Raw genomic sequence first — 23,271 nt, forward strand, 5'->3', positions numbered from 1 at the left:
ACCGCAGACCACCTGTAACCATGCCAGCCCAGGACTTCCACCTCCGGCTTCTTCACCTTGTGGGATCGTCTGAGACCAGCCAACCGGGTCAGCATCTGCACAAACTGTCAGAAACTGTCTCAGGGAAGCGCATCTGCGTGCTTGTTGTCCTCACCAGGGTCTTGACGTGACTGCAGTTCGTGTCTTAATCGACTTCAGTGGGCAAATACTTACCGTCGATGGCCACTGGCACGCTGGAGAAGTGTGCTCTTCATGGATGAATCCTGGTTTCAACAGTACCGGGCAGATGACAGACAGCATGTAGGACGTTGTGTGGGCGAGTGGTTTGCTGATGTCAACGTTGTGAACAGAGTGCCCCATGGTGGCGGTGGGGTTATAGTATGGGCAGGCATAAACTACGGACAACAAACACAATTGCATTTTATTGATGGCAATTTGAATGCACAGATATACCGTGACGAGATCCCGAGGACCATTGTCGTGCCATTCATCTGCCGCCATCACCTCATGTTTCAGCATGATAATGCACAGCCCTATGTCGCAAGGATCTGTACACAATTCCTGGAAGCTGAAAATGCCCCAGTTCTTCCATGGCCTGCATACTCACCAGACATGTCACACATTGAGCATGTTTGGGATGCTCTGGATCAACGTGTACGACAACGTGTTCCGGTTCACGCCAATATCCAGCAACTTCACACATCCATCGAAGAGAAGGGGGCCTGATCAACTCTATGCAAAGGAGATATGTCACACTGCATGAGGCAAATGGTGGTCACAACAGAAACTGACTGGTTTTCTGATCCACGCCGCTACATTTGTTATAAGGTATCTGTGACCAACAGATGCATATCTGTATTTCCAATCATGTGAAATCCATAGATTAGGGCCTAATGAATTTCAATTGACTGATTTCCTTATATGAGCTGTAACTATGAAATTGTTGCATTTATATTTTTGTTCAGTGTATATGGCACTGCCCTCGTCTCAGAGAGACACCTGACGACCTTTCTCTCAATCTTCTGTCCCTCTCGTGTCTTTCTTCCTCCAGCTCTCATCATATAGTAACTGTATATCCTACAGCAGGATCAACACTACAGTAACTCACTACATTCCAGAGCACACAGAACGTATTGTCACAAGATGTGGAATCAATGCAGAGGATCAGTCAAGCTATTCTACAGCTCTCATCACACTGTCTGATGTAATGTATGTACGTATGGGGGCCATATTGTCAGGACCCTGATGTGACATCAGACAGAAGGAAGGATAGACGCCCTGTTCTGGCCCTGCTGGAAGGAAGTGACAAAAGCCTCAAGCATTTCCCCCATAGACAGAACGACTATTAAGTCAGTGCTGAACTACTTGGTAAATACTTCATGATACTAACTTAGTGAGTTTGTGTCACAGGGAGAGAGAGAGGGAGTCAGAGCGGTATCATGATGTTTCACTGGGTTTTGATCTTATGACCCCCCGTTGTCTCTAGTGCTCATGTTTATAAAATGACCAGGTTGTCATCACACATCAGAGGGTGACAAGTCAGAGCTTCTGTTTTATTAACCATACTGGAGTTTTAATGGCTATTCTGTCCCAATGGTTGAAAGATACTGTATGGTCTGTGCTGGAGTATCTAAGGATCGGACTTAGCCTCCCCATATAAGTCAAAGCTTCAAACTGAAACCCTCACTTCCTTATAGACTTCCTAATGATTAGCATTCCAGACATATTCGCTGACAACGTTTCACATTTGAAATGTGAAACATTTTCACTGATAATATACTTTTAATGCTGACAACATTACCCCCAATGGCCAACATTATCTGAGTAACCCTCATTCTCACTATTCACAGAGGCACAACATAAAAAAGCTCACATATATTTAGCCTGCCCTCATCCCCTAGATCTCTTCCTTTCACACACACAGACGAATGCACACACACACTGACACATAGTTATCATGCCTGCTGGCATATTTCACTTTGCATAACAAACTCCCCCAACATTAAAATAGCACAGGGTCTCTGAGCCACTGTCTACTACCTCACCATGGTACCATGACCTGGAGCATGAAACCAGCCAACTGTGTGTTCATGTCAAATAACACTTTAGAGAATTAAGATCATCAACTGTTCCTTAGACTGCTATAATACCAGAATTATTCACATCCTAATACCAGAATTGTTCCTTATCAAACTGTTCCTAATACCAGAATTATTCTCATTCCTAACATTTCCAATACGCTTTTACAAGCAAAGGTCAACGACAGTTAATTGTGATAACCTTAAACCATAAATCAACTGAGTGGGTTTAATCCCAAAATAATGTATACTAGTCAGATGTTATCACTGAATCACTTAGGTGATTTCAGAGATCCACTATATCATGTTACACACACCTCCTCCCCAGTGTGTAACATGTATCCTGGCTCCAGGACTTACAAGCGTGCGTAGAAGTCACAGAACTCCTTGTAGACTTTGACATCGCTTCGTCTCCTCTGAGACTTGGAGACAGGCAGCTCTGCCTCCCCACTGTTGGCATGACGATGACCGTTAACAGTGTGGGGTTCAGGGTCAGGGGCCGCCCCATTCTCCGGGATGGTGGGTGGCAGCGGCCGACTCTGGACCTGAACCTCCATAGGACACGACTCGGTAGTCCAAATACTAGTCAGTACACGCTCCCAGTCCAAGACACCCTGCCCCAGGCCTATTCTTCAAATACAGGCTCTTTCCCAAACACTCCTAGAACAATCCAATCCAAAGGGCAGGATTACTAATCCAGAGAGATGGTCTGAGCAGCACAGACTGAGAAGGAGACTGACTGACCTGACTTCACACAGATCCCTGATCTACCTCCCTCTTTTTCTCTCCCTTGCTCACACTCTCTCATTCCCTTTCACCCTCCCTCAACTCTCTCACACACCCTGTCTCTAGACGCTCTCTCTCTTGCCCTACCTCTCTGTGTCACCCTTCCTCTCTCCGTTAAGGGGTGTATCTTTCAAACTAAGAGCCCACCCAGCCAGTGGACTAGAGCAGGCAGATGTGACTGGACACACACCCACACACAGTGAAGGGGAGGCTTCACGGGGTGCCTGTCAGCTCTATCTAAAAGGGGGCAGAGTATGAGTTGATGTATGAATGCATATTATTAAGTGTTTATCCTTTATTCCACTGGTCAGTAGCTAAATTGGTATCATAATCCATATTTCATCAACATACAGTTATATGCATACTTTCATCATTACACCCTGATCTGTTCTTCTTAAATAAGAATGAATGGGAGTTATGTTATTATCTTGTGTATTCATTTGTTCTCCTCTGTTCCCTCTCTTTTCTCCCTGGATTTCTGATCACAGGTGATGAGCTGAACCTGTGACCGAGGGGAAGATAGATAGATAGATTGATTATATATATATAATTGGGTGCTATGGGGTGGGGCTTCAGGTCTCCTGGGTTCACATAGTACTTATTGCCACCAGTACAATGTGTGTTATTTTCAGCCTGAGGGCCATGGATTTGTAATAAATGTCCCTCAACGTTCGCATGAGACAACGTGGTCCTGCAATTCCTTTCATTGACACGGTTCACGCAATGGCCGGTCGTAACACACACATTCTCTCTGTACATTGTCACCTATAGAGATACATTGTGATTTCACAGTTCCAGGAGAGATACAGATGGTTTGGCTCACCACATGGATCCGAGTCAGAAACGCTACAGGCTGAGTTCAGCAACTCAGTGTTTTGCTCAAGGGAGATTAAGGAATGAAAAATGAGCTCTGCCATATGAAAACATTATGAACAGATAAGTAATCTCTGCCATTTCTAATCTAGTGAATAAACACGTAGAAAAATGTAAAGTATTATCATTATTATTGTTATTACTATCTGCTCTATGCCATCAGAGTGATTAATAGTTGTTTATGTGGCTAAATTCATCACATCTTACAGCTCTGACTGCCCCTCCTTAAATGAATGACACTCCTACACCACCAAATGGTCAGGAGAAGAAATCTACTGGAGACACTATTCATCCTCTGTAAGAAAAACTATTTGTCCAGCTGAAAACCTCTTCAATTACTTTAAAACCAAGGCAGTGTCCCAGCTCCAAATCTCAATGCTGTGTGTAGTAAGCCTGTGTCGCTCTAGCATGGAGCACTGTGGACATGTGTGTCTCCACAGAGTGTCAGACCATAAACCAGGAGGGCAGGGGCATTCCTCTCTGCTATTCCAATCTCCTGCGTGTTTCCATTATTCTACAAATAGATGCCCGGGAAAGTCTCATCTCCAAACCAGGTTCTGGCAGCCGACGCAAGCCCCAGTGTATGTGGGGGGCCAGCTTTACCCTCCTTCCTGTCCCTGGTGAGAGCGGCTGGTGTGGGACTTACTGCTAGCAGGTTCAGACTCATACACAACATGGGTCCTTCTATTCTCACCACTGATCTAGATAAAGAGTGGATTAAAATGGTCATAGGAAACAGACTGGGAACTACTGGTGTTGACTGACAGGACAATGGGACAGAGGGCAGGACCAAAACAGGAAACACTAAGCTGCCACCCTGATTACAGCATACGGATTATACTGAGGAGAGGAGTAGAGAGGAGTGTTTCCATGTGGTCATGTCTCTGTCGTTCAGGCCCTAGCCTATTCCTGACTACACAGTTTACATTCCACAACAACAGGTGAAGCGTCTCGCTCGCTGACTTTTTCTGAGAGAGGGAGACAGAAAAATGGCGAGAGGAAAATGAGAGAGAAAGAAAAGGGACAGAGAGAGAAAGCATCCAACGGGCCAAATCACTGCATTTCCCATGAAGCCCATATGAGCAACATGGAGGAGCCGGGAGCCCAAATGGAGGTTTATTATTAGAGAGAGAGAGGTTGCTATGAGTTGCACGGGGGTGCATGGGGGTTGTGATCGTAGATTCTGCCAGATCCACTCTACTAAAGCTGTTCACAGGCTGTAGATCCTGTCAGAACTGGAGCTTAGATTTACATGATATCTCGCCCTGTGTATATCAGTGTGTGTGTGCGCCAGTGGAGGCTGCTGAGAGGAAGAAGGCTCATTATGTCTGGAACAGAGTGAATGGAATGGCATCAAACACATGGAAACCATTGATACCCTTCCACTAATTCCGTTCCAGTCATAACCACAAGCACGTCCTCCCCAATTAAAACTTCTTAAGGCTAGGGGGCACTATTTTCACATCCGGATGAAAAGTGTGCCCAAACTAAACTGCCTGCTACTCAGGCCCAGAAGCTAGGATATGCATATTATTAGTAGATTTGGATAGAAAACACTCTGAGGTTTCTAAAACTGTTTGAATGATGTCTGTGAGTATAACATAACTTATTTGGCAGGCAAAACCCCGAGGACAAACCATCCAGGATTTGTTTTTCACTCTCTTTTCAATGGGTTTTCAATGGGAATCTAGATTTCTAAGGCACATGCTTGCAGTTCCTATCGCTTCCACTGGATGTCAGTCTTTAGAAATTGGTTGATGTTTTTCCTTTGAGAAATGAAGAAGTACGGCAGTTCAGAACGAGGGTCGAGTGAAGTGTATTGTTTGTTAGAGGCGCGTGACCTGAAAGCACGCTTCACTTTGTTTTTATCCGCTATTGAACGCAGTTTATTCCGTCTTAAATTTGATCAATTATTTACGTTAAAAAATACCTAAAGTTTTATTAGGAAAGTTGATTGAAATGTCTGGATCAAGTTTACAGGTAACTTATTAGATACTTTGTAGTCATGTTGCGCGAGTTGGAACCGGTGTATTTTCAGAATCAAACACGCCAAATAAATGGACATTTTGGGGATATAACGACAGAATTAATCGAACAAAAGGACCATTTATGAGGTTTAATGGACATATTGGAGTGCCAACAGAAGAAGATCTTCAAAGGTAAGGCATAAATTATATGTTATTTCTGACTTTTGTGTTGTACCTGGCGGGTTGAATTATGATTTTCATGTGTATGTTTGATGGGGTGCTGTCCTCAGATAATAGCATGGTTTGCTTTCGCCGTAAAGCCTTTTTGAAATAGGACACAGTGGCTGGATTAACAAGAAGTTAATCTTTAAAACGGTGTATAACACATGTATGATTTATTATTATGAGTATTTCTGTTTTTGAATTAGGCGCCCTGCTATTTTACTGGGTGTTGTCAAATCAATCCGCGCGCGAAGGGATCACTAAGAAGTTAAGGTGCCACCAACCTCCTGTGGTATGCGCGTGCAGGGCCTGTAGTACAGCCTGTTCTGAGGCAATAGGGGAGAGTAAACAAATACAGTATCTGACTGACACACATTCAGACTGGGAGAGTGTGTGTGAGTGTTAATGTTTAAGTGAGCCAAGATGTGTGCGAATGTATAAATGTCTGTGTGTTCACTTGATATCAGTGTATGTGTGTGTGGCCTCACCAGTAGCCTTTAATTAAGTAGGCCACCCAGAGGGGCTAGGGCCTAAAAATGTCCTCAGCAACTGTCACCAGCAGACAGGGTGGCTCTGGAGTGCATTCTCTGCATTGGGACATGGCTTTGCAGGACTCTAAAGAGATGCCATGGTAACAGAATGATGATGAGACTCCAATTCTTCACTTTAAAAGGTATTCCAAACAAAAACCAATGATTGTAAAGTTGTAAAAAACATACAACTCTATGCACCAGGACTACTTTCAAAAATGTCCACTGAAAATTTTACAAAACAAATATGCTTGAAGAACAGTGTCTAACCGTCTAACAAACCAACTAAATGTCCTGAATCCTAACCTGAGATCCATGCACATTACTTGAGTATCTGAGAGAAACCCTGCCACCTGGGGGTCTGCAGTACAGAGAGAAACCCTGCCACCTGGGGGTCTGCAGTACAGAGAGAAACCCTGCCACCTGGGGGTCTGCAGTACAGAGAGAAACCCTGCCACCTGGGGGTCTGCAGTACAGAGAGAAACCCTGCCACCTGGGGGTCTGCAGTACAGAGAGAAACCCTGCCACCCGGGAGTCTGCAGTACAGAGAGAAACCCTGCCACCTGGGGGTCTGCAGTACAGAGAGAAACCCTGCCACCTGCGGGTCTGCAGTACAGAGAGAAACCCTGCCACCTGGGGGTCTCCAGTACAGAGAGGTGACAAGAAACATAACATGATGCAGGGGTTTAGACTGCACTGTGAGAAAATGCATCTTGTTGTTGTGATGATGAGAAAAGCAGCTTTAGATGTGTTTAACATCAATACATAGACAATACAATAATACAACCATCTGATAATGCCAAAGGAAGACTTTGCTGTGACTGAATAGGGACAGTCTGATCTTAAAGCCAATATAAACATTTCTCCTCTGGGCTATATAAACTAACCCAGGCTGTGGCTACATGATGAATAACAGTTTAGACAGAGGCTTAGTTAGGTATTTGAAGGGGAAAGTATTTCAAACAGTCTCTCTGTGGTTAGTTTGTCAAGTTCTAGAGTAAATACTCTGATTGCCAACACAACACAGGATCACACACAGCACTGGTAGGATGAATAAAGGACCTACATTATTTTACAGATGTGTTGTCAGACAGGCATGGTATTACGAAGTCACACCGAATAGCAGTATAAATCACTATGGTGATGGTATTTCCTGCTGGTGAGAAATTGGTGCAACAGCACAGCTGCAAGGTCTCATTGCTCAACCAGAATACGCCACACCTGGGTCAGGGCCAGAGACAGGGTTATGCCATACCGTCAAACACACTCCCTGGCAACACCAGGCCAGGCCATCCCAAACTACCCCAGCCACAGATCTCCCAAGGCCCCCTATAAACTCAAAATCTTTCCCCAATTGGCCCAGGCCACTTAACAAACCCTGGCTCCCAAGGAATCCTCTAAGAATCTTCCAGGCTAATTATTTCTTAAACCAAAGTTATTGTCTAGTTGTGATAGCCATACTGTAACACAACTGTAACTGTGTACTTTGCCCTCCCTGCCAGAGGCGAACGTTGAGTTTGACAGGTATGTTTCCTAGACAAAACTGAGGCGGTTATGTCTCAGCGAGGGCTCCGTACACAGATGAGACTGGAGCTACAGGCTAATAAGGCTGCTAGCACTAAGGAAAATGATAACGAAACAAACCCCTCTCTTCCCCTGGCTGTGTCAACAGTAGCCATGGTAGGGGAGAGTGGGGTAAGTTGAGCAATATTTTTTTAAATTCAGCTTCACTTCATCAAGAGAAATATAGTATTCTTTCTAACAAAGATATCTACATATATTTCAGGATGTTGTGTATCCATGGAAATAAATCAGAATTCATGTAAACATTTCAGTTCTAAAAACATAGCTTGTCCAAAAAGAAGTGGTCTCTGGCACAACTTACCCCGGGTATGGGGTAAGTTAAGCCACCTACATATTTCTGTATTGAATTACAGTTTGAAGTTGGAAGTTTACATACACTTAGAGTCATTAAAACTTGTTTTTCAACCACTCCACAGATTTCTTGTTAATTTGGCAAGTCTGTTAGGACATCTACTTTGTTCATGACACAAGTCATTTTTCCAACAATTGTTTACAGACAGATTATTTCACTGTATCACAATCCCAGTGGGTCAGAAGTTTACATACACTAAATTGACTGTTCCTTTAAACAGCTTGGAAAATTCCAGAAAATGTCATGTCTTCACAAGCTTCTGATAGGCTAATTGACATCATTTGAGTCAGTTGGAGGTGTACCTGTGGATGTATTTCACGGCCTACCTTCAAACTCAGTGCCTCTTTGCTTGACATCATGGGATAATCAAAAGAAATCAGCCAAGACCTCCACAAGTCTGGTTCATCCTTGGGAGCAATTTCCAAACACCTGAAAGTACCACGTTCATTTGTACAAACAATAGTACGCAAGTCTAAACACCATGGGACCACACAGCCATCATACCGCTCAGGAAGGAGACGCGTTCTGTCTCCTAGAGATAAACGCGCTTTGGTGCAAAAGTGCAAATTAATCCCAGAACAACAGTAAAGGACCTTGTGAAGATGCTGCAGGAAACAGGTACAAAAGTATCTATATCCACAGTAAAACGAGTCCTATATCAACATAACCTGAAAGGCCGCTCAGCAAGGAAGAAGCCACTGCTCCAAAACCGCCATAAAAAAGCCAGACTACGGTTTGCAACTGCACATGGGGACAAAGATCGTACTTTTTGGAGAAATGTCCTCTGGTCTGACGAAACCAAAATAGGACTGTTTGGCCATAATGACCACCGTTATGTTTGGAGGAAAAAAGGGGAGGCTTGCAAGCCGAAGAACACCATCCCAACTGTGAAGCACGGGGGTGGCAGCATCATGTTGTGGGGGTGCTTTGCTGCAGGAGAGTCTGGTGCACTTCACAAAATAGATGGCATCATGAGGAAAGGAAAATTAGGTGGATATATTGAAGCAAAATCTCAAAGACATCAGTCAGGAAGTTAAAGCTTGGTCGCAAATGGGTCTTCCAAATGAACAATGACCCCAAGCATACTTCCAAAGTTGTGGCAGAATGGCTTAAGGACAACAAAGTCAAGTTATTGGAGTGGCCATCACAAAGCCCTGACCTCAATCCTATAGAACATTTGTCAGCAGAACTGAAAAAGCTTGTGCGAGCAAGGAGGCCTACACACCTGACTCAGTTACACCAGCTCTGTCAGGAGTAATGGGCCACAATTCACCCAACTTATTGTGGGACGCTTGAACTTGAAACATTTTACCCAAGTTAAACAATTTAAAGGCAATGCCACCAAAAACAAATTGATTGTATGTAAACTTCTGACCCACTGGGAATGTGATGAAAGAAATAAAAGCTGAAATAAATCATTCTCTCATTTCACATTTTTAAATAAAGTGGTGATCCTAACTGACCTAAGACAGGGACTTTTTACTAGATTTAAATGTCAGGAATTGTGAAAAACTGAGTTTAAATGTATTTGGCTAAGGTGTATGTAAACTTCAACTGTAAATATTACCACTAACTTTTTTTCTATCTTTATTTCCCAAACACAATTCAACATAATCGCTTTTTTGTCTTTTAATAATTTTAAGCAACACAGGCTTAATGCCTAACAAAGACTTTGTACTTTTTGAAACACTTTTAACATAGGCCAGGCCGTTGTTACCTCATCTCAGCGATAATTCCTAGCATTACACCTGTGAAGAAAACACTTACATTTGCTCAACTTGCCATAAGCTCAACTTAGTCCGTGAAATGACCTCTTTATAAATATTTGGTCAAATTATTAATTTGGTGGATGGTTTCCTAGAAACGAGTGCGGCTCAACTTACCCCACTCTCCCCTAATGGAGAAATGTAAAGGCTGTATTGGCATTACATGCTACACAACAAGGGGAAAGCCTGTAGCTGTGCACCTCAAACCAACGGCACAGAAAAGTGGAAGAAAGTAGAATGTAGGTGATCTTTTTAGACATGTTAGTTATTTTTGTGCAAAGTGTACTGTATCTCACACATTAACCTCCGTGTTTTGCTTTCGCTCCCAAGGTCCATAAAACCTTAGCCCTGCCCCTCTGCCCTACTGGCATAATTTCAGATTTCCATTTCCTGCTGAGGGCTGAGCGAAAGGAGGAGGGTTTGGGAGGATGTGTGGCAGCCTGGGATGTGAACCGTGTGTTTGTGGGTTATATGTGAAGGACACATAGCAGGAACACACCACTACAACCAATGATGTCACAGCAGAGAGACCAGGTGACCTCATGTTCTGTTACTAGCTCAGTTCTGCTGATAAAGCACTTCAGTGCATCATGTTTAGCAGTGAAGGCTGGTGTGTGTGTTTGTGATATGACACATGTCTGACCCTTGGGAGAGATGCAGACCTCTAATTACAGCAGGATCAGGGGCAAAGAAAGGGGGAGGGTGGGTAGAGAGACAGAAGGAGAGGGAAAAAAGTGTTATTGTCACACACCGGATAGGTGCAGTGAAATTAGTATTTTTACAGGGTCAGCCATAGTAGTATGGTGCCGCTGGACCAAATTAGGGTTAAGTGCCTTGCTCAAGGGCAGATCGACAGATTTTTCACATTGTCGGCGCAAGTATTTGAACCAGCGACCTTTTGGTTACTGGCCCAACACTAACCTCTAGGCTACCTGCCGCTCTATGGGAAGGTAGAAACCTGGAGAGAAAGAGAGCAGGAAGAGATTGAGAGAGAATGGGGATGTTCTATTCCAAAATTGCGACCTTGTTTTAAAAACAGCCTCTCTTTTTCCCTTTCAACATGCCTCCCCATGCCTATGGGTTGGTATTGTTGGAACAGTGAGGATAGGGGTATATTCATTAGTCTGATTCCATTGCAAAACGTTTTATCTGTTGAAAAATGGTTTGCAATGGTGTTACGTTCCCCAGTTTCTGTGTTCTGTTTTGTATTTGAGTGTGTGTTTCAGGAGATGGCTTCCGGAAGTACTCCCCAACCAGCTGATTGGTCAACCCCAGGCTAATTGGTGATTGGAGCTGACCCCGCCCCCTCGTCAAGAAGCAGCTGACTCTAATCACCATTGCCACCTGAAGATAAAAGCCAGTGTTCGAGAGAGATCGAGAGAGAGATCGAGAGAGAGAGAGATCGAGAGAGAGAGAGATCGAGAGAGAGAGAGAGAGATCGAGAGAGAGAGAGATCGAGAGAGAGAGAGAGAGATCGAGAGATCGAGAGATCGAGAGATCGAGAGATCGAGAGAGAGAGAGATCGAGAGAGAGAGAGATCGAGAGAGAGAGAGATCGAGAGAGAGAGAGATCGAGAGAGAGATCGAGAGATCGAGAGAGAGATCGAGAGATCGAGAGAGAGATCGAGAGATCGAGAGATCGAGAGATCGAGAGATCGAGAGATCGAGAGATCGAGAGAGAGATCGAGAGATCGAGAGATCGAGAGAGAGATCGAGAGATCGAGAGAGAGATCGAGAGAGAGATCGAGAGAGAGATCGAGAGATCGAGAGAGAGATCGAGAGAGATCGAGAGAGATCGAGAGAGATCGAGAGAGATCGAGAGAGATCGAGAGAGATCGAGAGAGAGAGAGAGAGAGAGAGAGAGAGAGAGAGAGAGAGAGAGAGAGAGAGAGAGGGAGAGAGGGAGAGAGAGAGAGAGAGAGAGAGAGAGAGAGAGAGAGAGAGAGAGAGAGGGAGAGAGAGAGAGAGGGAGAGAGAGAGAGAGAGAGAGGGAGAGAGAGAGAGAGATTTGGAGTAAACGATTTCCGCTGAAAAATGTGTTGCTGTTCTAAACCCCCCTCAGACAGGATCCGCACACAACCCATAACCAAAATGTACATACACGTTGTCTAAACAGACTGTTGCCATGGTTACTCCATGAATATCAGTCTGAAATAAATTGCTGTAACAAAGACGCAATAGTCTCTATATGCCAGTATATGGAGAGTGGCCCCTTCACAGGCCTGGGATCTGGTGGTAGGAAGTGAAGATTTTGGGATAACCACAGGATAGTGTTGTTTACCCAACTTTTTACAGCGCCGGTAAGTTTTGTTGCTTGTTTTTTTTCTTCTTCATCTCCTGATGCATTTCACATGATTAACAATATGTAAACAATAGCCGAATGTGATCAAAAGTTGTCGACCAAAGCGTGTTCCCTCGCAATCAGTCGAAAGTGCTTGTGAAATTTGCCAGCTGATTGCGTGGGACAGCCTTTGGACTGTGCTTCGGTTAAACTCGGCCATTGTTGACTTATTGTCCAAGTCGCATGCGAATTACCTCAGCATTGTAAATACAAACCGACATACAGACCAGCGTACTGAAAGTTAGGTGAAAAACACTACTCTGTGGATATTTTGTCTGTGTACCTCGTACATATGGACAAAATCAGCAGACAACAGGTAAAGTAAGTTAATTTGAAGTTTATTCAACAGTCTGACTAGCGATGGGACTGTTCATAAAAAGTGAGCCTACATGTTAGAGACAAGAGAGGAGTCTTCCACTCTCGGATATCTTTGAGGCTAACATACACAGGCTTCACCTCAGTCACTCACAGGCCACACAGACCAGGTTCTCTGCCTCTACAACACAAAGGACACCAACAGATGGTGACTCATCAAGTATTAACCTTAACCATCCCCCACTACAGTACACTTTGCTGACATGTTGCCTGTTTGCTCTGCAGTCTGGTCAAATAGAGAGAAATCAGAGCGAGAGAGAGGAGTCTCACCTGAGGCTGTTACTAGCTATGCTTTCATAGCTGTCAGGTCTCTCCTGTCTGCGTCTGTACAGGTCTGAGTTAGACAACTCCTTCAGCCGCAGAGAGTTCATCCCTCCTTCCCTCCCTCCCTCCCTCCCTCCGTCCGTCCGTCCACCGGGACACGGATACAAACTCAGTCAGTAATCCTCCTCGTGTGTGTGATCAGTAAGTTCCAAAGCTCGACAGGCCGACAACCAGCACTGACCCCCACCAGTCTCCTCTCCAAGCCCAGAACAGCAGCTCACACCTGGGAAGCCCTTGGCAGAACAGTCCACACGCTCTCCTGGAACAGCCGGCTACTACATTCCACACTCCCTCTATCTCTGACAAACACACACCTTCAGGCACACATCTAGAGGAATGACCTATCAGGGGTGTGGCTCTGATCCAACACACCTATCAGCTCCTCACTCCACCCAAATTCTCAGCCTTAAGACAGGTGCGTATTCATTACGCCGATTCCGTTGCAAAACGTTTCTAAACGGAACAAAACGGGGACGGACCTAACTGAACTTGTCCAATAGAAACTCTAATTTTCGTGAGAGATCCCTTCCACTGATTAACCCAACATGACGGTTAGTTGATGTTGATTTGTTGTTGATAAGTTGTCTACAGTGCAGCCTCTATCTTCCTGTAGTCTCTCTCTCTGTCTCAGTCTGCCTAAGAGAGAGGTCTCTGTGATAGAAGAGGGCAGTGTGTTTCCTGCCCATTGTTCAGTTAAGTGATAAAAGCGTAAACAGTCAGTGGCCCCTTCACAGACCTGGGATCTGTAGTAAATACTAATAAATATCAGCAAAGGTGAACTAAACTGACAATATAGATGTATTCCTAAGGACTATTACGTAATAGAACTTCTCATCCTCTCAATTTCCTCAGGATACCAAACAGCGCCATTGGAGCCCCAAGTAATGAACCAATCCAACCTGTGTGTGTACTGTGTATTCAGTTTCCTATGTATTCACACCCTCCTTAGCACATTTGTAAAACTGTACACTGAACTCTTCAGACAGGGCAAACACACACACACACAGGGCCAGAGCCTTGCCCGAAGAGTTCAGAGTTTACATGGTCAATATGGTGTGACAAAGTGATGGCTGCTCTGACACCACAATAACACCTTTTCCTCTTCCTGTTTGGGACTTTAGTGTGTGTGTCCATTCATGTTACTGCAGCCAATATCAAAGTCCCTAACCCCACCCATATCAGACCAGTGTCAATCTCTACACCAACATGAGAACAACCCAATCAAACACTTGCATTAGGGTAAGAGAGCCATACACGACCTGTAACATCACAGCAAATAAAGAGTTGTCACAAACAAATAAACACACAGACAGAGAGAGGAGCAAAGAGAGTTCTACACAGAGGACCAGAGACACAGGCAGGTCCTGGTGTAGCAGACTACTAGAAAGGCTAAAACATTTGACGGTATGGGTCTCCAGCAACTAAACAATGACCCACACAGGGACAACACAACTGTCCAAAATGAATATTGAAATGCCATAGAGTGGTATACTTGCCTTTTACTCAGTGTTGATGTGATTTGTGAGTCTGCCTTCAGCACATTATGACTAAATGCCTTAATTTGATATTGTTCCTCTTGCTCAGAGAATGTTATTGGCTAATACAATGAGAGAGGTAAGTGTGTGAGTGTGTGCATGTGTGCGTGTAAAGAGAGAGATAGAACTATCTTTAGGGCATGGGTGTCTAGAGACAACACACCCAGCAGACACACACACACAGAACATTCATTTACAAGAAATTCACACATGAACGCAACTATTACATTTATATGACAAACTAGCTGCAACTATAAAATATCTAACCTGTGGGGGGAAGACGTGATGGTGGTGATTGCTGTAATTTGATCAGAATAATAAAAGCGAGTAGGCTAATGCCCAAAATAACATTCACAGTTAGTGAGAGTCTCTTTAGTATCCTGAGAGGCCTGAGGCTATAAGGATATCAGCTGAGTACGAAAATTAAGCATGTTCAGCAGGAATGTGATGACTGGCTGAAAGACACACACTACACACACACACCTCCCCTTAGGGTCCTCTTAATGCTGCCTTTGTAGCCACTACATTCCAGTCCTAGTTTAGAGGGTAGAGCTGGGGTGTAGGCCGCCAGCCACTTTCTAACTGACTGACTGCAACACTGACACATTTGAGTACTGTGATCAACTGTCCGTGAGATTTACTTGGTTGATATAATTCATTCTTTCTATGGAACAACACGTGATTTCTGCATAGATTTCCCAAGACAAACAAGAGTGGTATCAGCCAGAGGAAAGCCAAGTAAATTTATGTCCAAATCCACCAAAACATGAAGATACTGCCACTTTCTGGATATCACAGGTACTGCAGTCTTATAGACCAATGCTGCCCTCAGATTTCCAGCCATCTGGTTGGAAATATTTTTTGACATTTCTTTCAAAGAGACATTGAATTAACATAACTAAGATGAAGAGTGGGCTACTGAGCTACAAACTCACTAATACTTTATTCAACAATTAAGATCTGAAGATCTGATACTGCAGATTGTGTAGGTTGCATGTAGAAGAAACAGAAAAATATAACAAAATATGAATGTCTTACCAAAGTATTTTGTTAGGCTGCTGTGAGGTTGCTGCTGTTGTTGTTGTCACTGCTGTGTCCCTACTGTGTCTTATTTTACTGTGTCTGTTGCTATCTCTGCCTCTGCTCACCCACATCACTTCCTATTTGGCTGCCTGTGGTTGGCGTGATGATGGAGCGTGTGTGTTTGTGTGTGTACATGCATGTGTGTGTGGCTGAGTGTTGGTGGCTGACTGACTCATAGGGTGCAGTCTGTTCAGTGATTGAGGACAGGGATAAGGGTGGAGAGAGCTGGCTGTATGTATCACTGCAGCCATAGTCAGGGCTAGAGTAGGGTCAGGGTCAGGGCTAGGGAGGGAGTGGGTTGTGTGCATTACAAAATATTGTCTTTGTTTATTGTGTGTGTCACAGGAAGATACCAGGAATAGGTTTGTGTTGGATCACTCACAATACCACACTGAGACCACACAGACATTTGGGAAGCAGAGCCACTGCTCCTCTCAACTCATTTCACCAATGCTGTTGTCTACTGTGACCACCGGAGGGCGATATACACATGAACCCACACAGACTGAATAGGAGACTGAAATGTGGGAGTTAGCCAAGTAAGTGCAAATGTAACGGTTTGGTAAACCATCATTAATGTGATGAGTAACCTTGCCTGAGACCTAAATAGTTACATTAGCTCCAGAAATATTTCATACAATTGTCTCAATGTCATGCTAGAAACTTGTGACTAATAATGTTATATGCCATTCCAATGCAAGACAGAGACTGGGAACCTGCCTGGTAAGCCTTGATTGTGTAAACAGACATGATTCAGTCTAAATCCAGAATCGGATAAGACTTGCCATACTACTATGGCACTAGTTTATTCAGGCTCTGGTCAGAAATTCTACTATATTAAAAAGGTCAAAACTGCTAATAAATTGGGCAGGGAAAGTACAAATATGAACAATTCCAGGAAAAAAACAAGGTATACCAAATGTGTAAATGTACAAATATGTGTGACAGCTAGAGAAGCTATCTGACTGACAGTAGCTCTGATGTCCAATGTTCCCACAGAGCTCATTCCTAGTCAGGATGGAGCACTGAAAGACAGAGAGACTCAGGAGACTAGAGAGACATCCGCTCTCCACATCATGACCTCTCCTCTCTCCCCCCCCCCCCCCCTCCCTCCCTCCCCAACAGCAGCTCAGGACAGGAAGTTATATACGGAGTGTGAGTGTGAATGTTTGTTTGTGGGGACAGACAGTGCAGGGGAGACAAAATGCATCACAGTCTGTTGTACGTATGTTGGGTGAATGTGGCCCGGTGAATGAGTACAGGATAAAACGTTGTCCTTCCTGATAGGAGCGGAGATCCCGGATCTAAATAAAGTAACACACACACACACGGGGGTGGGGTGGTAATTAACAAGCCAGGAAGTGGGTCTGTTGAAACGAATGTGTCTCATGGGGCAGAATGGAAGTACAGTAACCACTAACAACTGGATGGTGGGAGATAGTGAATATGATGATGCTGAGACAAACCTGGACAGTATGGATATGCAGCTCCTGCCCTGTACTGTATGTAAGTATACTATGGACTTAGGTCTGGACCTTTATGGCTGCATTTACATTTTCCCACTAATTGTTCTTTTGACCAATCACATCAGCTCTTTTCACATCAGATCTGATTGACAAAAAAAACTATTAGTGAAAAAAGATCAGAATTGGGCTGCCTGTGTAAACACAGCCTAAACACTGTTGTCCTAATGACCACAACAAGGTGTCAAATGGTCCCAGGCCTAGGCTACTTCAGTCTAGTCTCATATACTAGACGTAAGATAGTAAATGTAAATCCGGGACACTCAAATTAGTATGATATGTTACATTTGGTATGGTTACATAAAACAGGTTACTTATGGCAAAAATGAAAGTATGGTGGTTGGTCTGGGTGGGCGTATAACGTGAACGTCTAGCAACCCAAAGGTTGCGTGTTCGAATGTCATCACTGTAAAATTTTGCTAATTAGCAACTACTTAATTTTTTTTGCTACTTTGCATGTTAGCTAAGCCTTCAACCTAACGACTAACCTTAACCCCTACCCTAGCTAACATTAGCCTCCTAGCTGAAGTTCGTGACAACAAATTGGAATTCGTAACATATCCTACGTTTAGCAAATTCCCTAAAATATTGTTCGAATTGCAATTAACATATTGTATGAATTGCAATTCGTAACATATCATACAAAATGAATGATGGACATCCACAAATTGTTGCAATTCGTAACATATCATCCGAAGTTTGCAACAAGTAGGTCTACAACTGTAAAGTACAACTGTACAATCTAATTCAGGCTTTAAATGTCAGCAACTGTACAATCTAATTCAGGCTTTAAATGTCAGCAAAGTAGCCCCCCTGCAGAGCAGCAAATAAAATACGTTTGTTCATATATCTCATTGTGAATAGGCCTAACCAGATTGATCATGATTACTCCATGTTGTTCAGTAGGCTATCCTATAAACTCTATAAACGAAAGTAGGCCGCGTTGTGATTGTTACATTACTTCACCAGTGGCCACACCCTACACTGCATCAATTGATGTGCGCGACTCGCAGACAGCGCTGATCCAGGTCATTGAATGCAACAGGCTGCATTTTCGTTTGTCAAGAGTTAACAGGCGTCGAATAATACTCTACAAACTCTTTATAGAAGCAGATTTGGTTCATCATACAGTTATTTTCTGTCCAGTGCTCACCCGTTGCCGTTGGTCATTTCTTCTACCACCCCCAACATCTTCTGTACTGCAGGAGTTTCGTCTCCACCAGCCTTTCCCCTCCCCAGATGTTTGCGTCTCGATGGGATGTATTTTAGATAGACTAATGTTAACAAGAGACACTTTCTTTCTAATGGCGAATGAGCCTCGCCTGTTTCTCTATCAGTGTACAGTCTGGCTACTGCGCTAAAATGTAATTTAACAGGACTAGACCCGCCCTCTCGAGAACTTCACATTTTAGTCAAGTCATCCATGTTGGGACCACAGTAGGCTAGCCTTTACTGTAAATACCGACGAGACAGATGCATATCAGGGGGTTAATATCCTACCTAGAAATACATTTACTGGAAACCGTCAACCCTCATGCACTAACTGTTCTTATTTCATTGCGCTGTTTAGGTCCATTTCCAAAGTATTTTCCCGCTAAACAAAGCGCGATGAAATCTTCCCGAGCAGCACCGGTTTTCCACAGAAGCACCTTCAGTAAAACAATACATTATATTTGGCAAACTATTTCACAGGAATTTGAGCTCTAAAGTTATCATTCCTGTGTGCCATTGGGGGCTCAGTTGGGCGCTCCTCGAAAGTGTAGCCTATTGTATGTTTTAATAAGCGTTCGATCAAATTAAGAAAACATGAAATTCAACCATAAAATAGACACTAATGTAGCCTATAACTTTGAAATACATAGCCTACTAATGCTCATTGTGCTTACGTCATGTAATTGGGAATATATTTCCTTAAAAGGAAGTATTTCCCGAATGAGAAAAACATCTGGAAGGTCTTTCTCTAGGCTACCCCTTAGAAATACAAAGGATACATAATGAGTATGTGTTATAATGGACACTTTCACCCCAGATCACTTTTTTTAATGAACTAAAATCTTTAACACAGTAAATATTTATTTTATTTGACGTGTGTATTCACAGTTAAATAATACGGATTGTGGTTAGGCTCCTTATTGCAGGTCTCCTCTTCATAAAATGGTAGGTCTAAAACGTAAGTTTATATTTGGACTTATTTGTCCTTTTGTAAAACACTTCTTACCCAGAATACTACAAGACATCAACTTCAAACAAACTGTGAGGACTGGAAACCCTCACCAGTGTACTACAAAAATCAGTAACCATTTTTAATCTTAGGCTATAGCCTAATACATCTCTTAAAATAAAATGTTCCATCATTAACGCAATACTTTCCCTAACGATTCATTAAAAGTACATTCAGTTATTCCCATGTATTACTGGTCCCCCCAATCTTCCCTCATTCATTAATAAGAAGCAGAAGCAGCTGCCTTAGGAATGATACAGAACAATGATATTAGCATATAACCCTGGGTAAGAGATGTGCCAGTTCAGATTTGCCCCCTTATTCCCAATGTATGGGAAATAGGGTGCAATTTCAGATATAAAGCACTCCCATATGACTACAGAGCAAAGCAGAGACTGGTGTTTTACCCAACCACTGATATCCAGAACCATTTCTGCATGTTTGGTTAAGTTGGAAAAGACGCAGCCCCACATTGTAAAAACATGGTAATTACACAGTAAATACATAGTAATTACTATATACACAGAGTACAAAACACTGGGAAAACCTGCTCTTTCCATGACAGACTGACCAGGTGAAACTAGGTGAAAGCTATGATCTCTTATTGATGTCACTTGTTAAATCCACTTCAATCAGTATAGATGAAGGGGAGGAGACAGGTTAAAGATGGATTTTTAAGCCTTGAGACATGGATTGTGTATGTGTGCCATTCAGAGGGTGAATGGGTAAGACAAAATATTTAAGAGCTTTTGAACGGGTTATTGTAGTAGGTGCCAGGCGCACCGGTTTGAGTGTGTCAAGAACTGCAACGCTGCTGTTATTTTTCACACTCAAGTTTGCCATGTGTATCAAGAATGGTCCACTACCCAAAGGACATCCAGCCAACTTGACACAACTGTGTGAAGCATTGGAGTCAACATGGACCAGCATCCCTTGTAGAGTCCATGCCCCTACGAATTGAGGCTGTTCTAAGGGTAAACAATGGTGCAACTCAATATTAGGAAGGTGTTCTTAATGTTTTGTACACTCAGTGTATATTTACATATATTTAAGTTGTTCCCAATTAGATTATGTACCTACATATTACCAGAGAATCCTTTGGTATGTAATATTGATACATCAAAATAAATGAAATAGGTGTGAATTTGAACATGTGAATATTGTCAATTCATCACATATGTATTTATCATTTAGCAGACACTCATATCCAGAGCGATTTACAAGAGCAATTCGAATTAAGTGCCTTGCTCAAGGGCTCATCAACAGATTTTTCACCTAGTCGGCTCGGGGATTCGAACCACCAACCTTTTGGTTACTGGCACAACACTCTTAAAGCAAATTTATGCTTGATCCAAAGGCTCCCTATGTAGGGTGTGACGCAATTGCGGAACCTCCGGAGGCATGAAAAGGCCAAACTGAGCTCCGTGCCACATTTCCGTGCGCCTTCCAAATGTATTAACAATGTGGAGGGCTCCGTATAGCTCCGCATTGACATGATTGGTTGACGGTAGGTGGGGGCGGGAGGTCCTGTATAAACACAAACTCACTTAATTGACAACTTCCTTCACAACAGCTCTGCGAAGCGCAATAAGTATGAATAGCTGACTTCTGCAGAGGCCATATCACCATAAATGCTGCAGGGCAAATGTAGATGTCAGATTGACCATACAGTGCCTTTTAACTGCTAGGCTACCTGCTGCCCTGTATCAGACCTATAATGAGTGAGCAATGAAAACAGATGGTCAAATCTGTAACAAGTCATAGTTCACTTCATGAATTGTTGTAAAACTTAAGTGTTGCTTGGAATTGATTGTTACAAGCAACAAAATCTATCGTATAAAAATAATCCCAGTAATGACTGAGGTATTGGTGAATTAACCCACCATAAATGGTTCAGTAACGTACCATCAGCTAAAAAAAAGAGTACTGGCTTACATTGCTGACTACTGGCTTTTTTTCAAGTAGATGGATGATCATCAATATATTAAGACTTTTTAATTACTCAGTTGATCAGACATATGGACCAGATGAAAGTGAAGGCAGATAGAAAGAGGACATTGGTTGATGTGTGTGTGTTCATCTGATGCCTGACCAACTGTGTAGGTAGGAGGTCCATCCTGAGCCTCTAGCTCCTCCCACCTCCTCCTCACCTGCAGCAGAAAGAGAACGGGTTAGAAATGCAGGGAAGACACTGCAGTATCAACACAGTACTTAGTATACAGTTGAAGTCGGAAGTTTACATACACCTTAGCCAAATACATTTGAACTCAGTTTTTCACAATTCCTGACATTTAATCCTAGTAAAAATGCCCTGTCTTAGGTCAGTTAGGATCACCACTTTATTTTAAGAATGTGAAACAATAATAATAATAGCAGAGAATGATTTATTTCAGCTTTTATTTCTTTCATGACATTCCCAGTGGGTTAGAAGTTTACATACACTCAATTAGTATTTGGTAGCATTGCCTTCAAATTGTTTTACTTGGGTCAAACGTTTCGGGTAGCCTTCCACAAGCTTCCCACAATAAGTTGGGTGAATTTTAGCCCATTCCTCCTGACAGAGCTGGTGTAACTGAGTCAGGTTTGTAGGCCTCCTTGCTCGCACACGCCTTTTCAGTTCTGCCCACAAATATTCTATAGGATTGAGGTCAGGGCTTTGAGATGGCCACTCCAATACCTTGACTTTGTTGTCCTTAATCCATTTGCCACAACTTTGGAAGTATGCTTGGGGTCATTGTCCATTTGGAAGACCCATTTGCAACCAAGCTTTAACTTCCTAACTGATGTCTTCAGATGTTGCTTCAATATATCCACCTAATTTTCTTTCATCCTCCTACCTCATGGTGGATTTTGGATGGATTTTGTGAAGTGCACCAGTCCCTCCTGCAGCAAAGCACCCCCACAACATGATGCTGCCACCCCCGTGCTTCACGGTTGGGATGGTGTTCTTCGGCTTGCAAGCCTCCCCCTTTTCCCTCCAAACATAATGGTCATTATGGCCAAACAATTCTATTTTTGTTTCATCAGACCACAGGACATTTCTCCAAAAATTATGATCTTTGTCCCCATGTGCAGTTGCAAACCGTAGTCTGGCTTTTTTATGGCGGTTTTGGAGCAGTGGCTTCTTCCTTGCTGAGCGGCCTTTCAGGTTATGTCGATATAGGACTCGTTTTACAGTGGATAGATACTTTTGTACCTGTTTCCTCCAGCATCTTCAGAAGGTCCTTTGCTGTTGTTCTGGGATTGATTTGCACTTTGTGCACCAAAGTACGTTAATTTCTAGGAGACAGAACGCGTCTGCTTCCTGAGCGGTATGGCGGCTGCGTGGTCTCATGGTGTTTATACTTGCGTACTATTGTTTGTACAGATGAACGTGGTACCTTCAGGCGTTTGCTCCCAAAGATGAACCAGACTTGTCTACAATTTTTTGGGGAGGTCTTGGCTGATTTCTTTTGATTTTCCCATGATCTCAAGCAAAGAGGCATTGAGTTTGAAGGTAGGCCTTTAAATACATCCACAGGTACACCTCCAATTGACTCAAATTATGTCAATTAGCCTATCAGAAGCTTCTAAAGCCATGACATCATTTTCTGGAATTTTCCACGCTGTTTAAAGGCACAGTCAACTTAGCGTATGTAAACTTCTAACCCACTGGAATTGTAATACAATGAATAAGTGAAATAATCTGTCTGTAAATCATTTGTTGGAAAAA

General features: G+C 43.2%; 2 protein-coding genes across 8 annotated transcripts in view; both read right to left on the reverse strand.

The window, feature by feature from the left end:
- The window catches only part of LOC129820947 (LIM and senescent cell antigen-like-containing domain protein 1), a 35,453-nt gene extending 16,541 nt beyond the window's left edge, over positions 1-18,912 (reverse strand). The window contains exons 1-2 of one of the 5 annotated variants that reach the window (XM_055878099.1): positions 13,144-13,220; positions 2,439-11,502 (exon numbers count right to left, since the gene is read on the reverse strand). In XM_055878099.1, the coding sequence (XP_055734074.1) occupies positions 2,439-2,635 (197 nt within the window). In that variant the 5' untranslated portion in view covers positions 2,636-11,502; positions 13,144-13,220. Of the gene's footprint in view, positions 1-2,438; positions 11,503-13,143; positions 13,848-15,770; positions 15,922-18,491 lie in introns of those variants that run through there. The other 4 variants (XM_055878095.1, XM_055878098.1, XM_055878096.1 and 1 more) reach the window with 4 other exon arrangements.
- A 481-nt stretch (positions 18,913-19,393) lies between these two features.
- LOC129820946 (GRIP and coiled-coil domain-containing protein 2) overlaps positions 19,394-23,271 on the reverse strand; it is a 29,715-nt gene continuing 25,837 nt past the window's right edge. For all 3 annotated transcript variants that reach the window (XM_055878092.1, XM_055878093.1, XM_055878090.1), the window contains exon 24: positions 19,394-21,709. In XM_055878092.1, the coding sequence (XP_055734067.1) occupies positions 21,636-21,709 (74 nt within the window). In that variant the 3' untranslated portion in view covers positions 19,394-21,635. The remainder of the gene's footprint in view (positions 21,710-23,271) is intronic.

Source organism: Salvelinus fontinalis, chromosome 23 (assembly GCF_029448725.1).
Source record: "Salvelinus fontinalis isolate EN_2023a chromosome 23, ASM2944872v1, whole genome shotgun sequence".
In the NCBI taxonomy this organism is placed as follows: Eukaryota; Metazoa; Chordata; class Actinopteri; order Salmoniformes; family Salmonidae; genus Salvelinus; species Salvelinus fontinalis.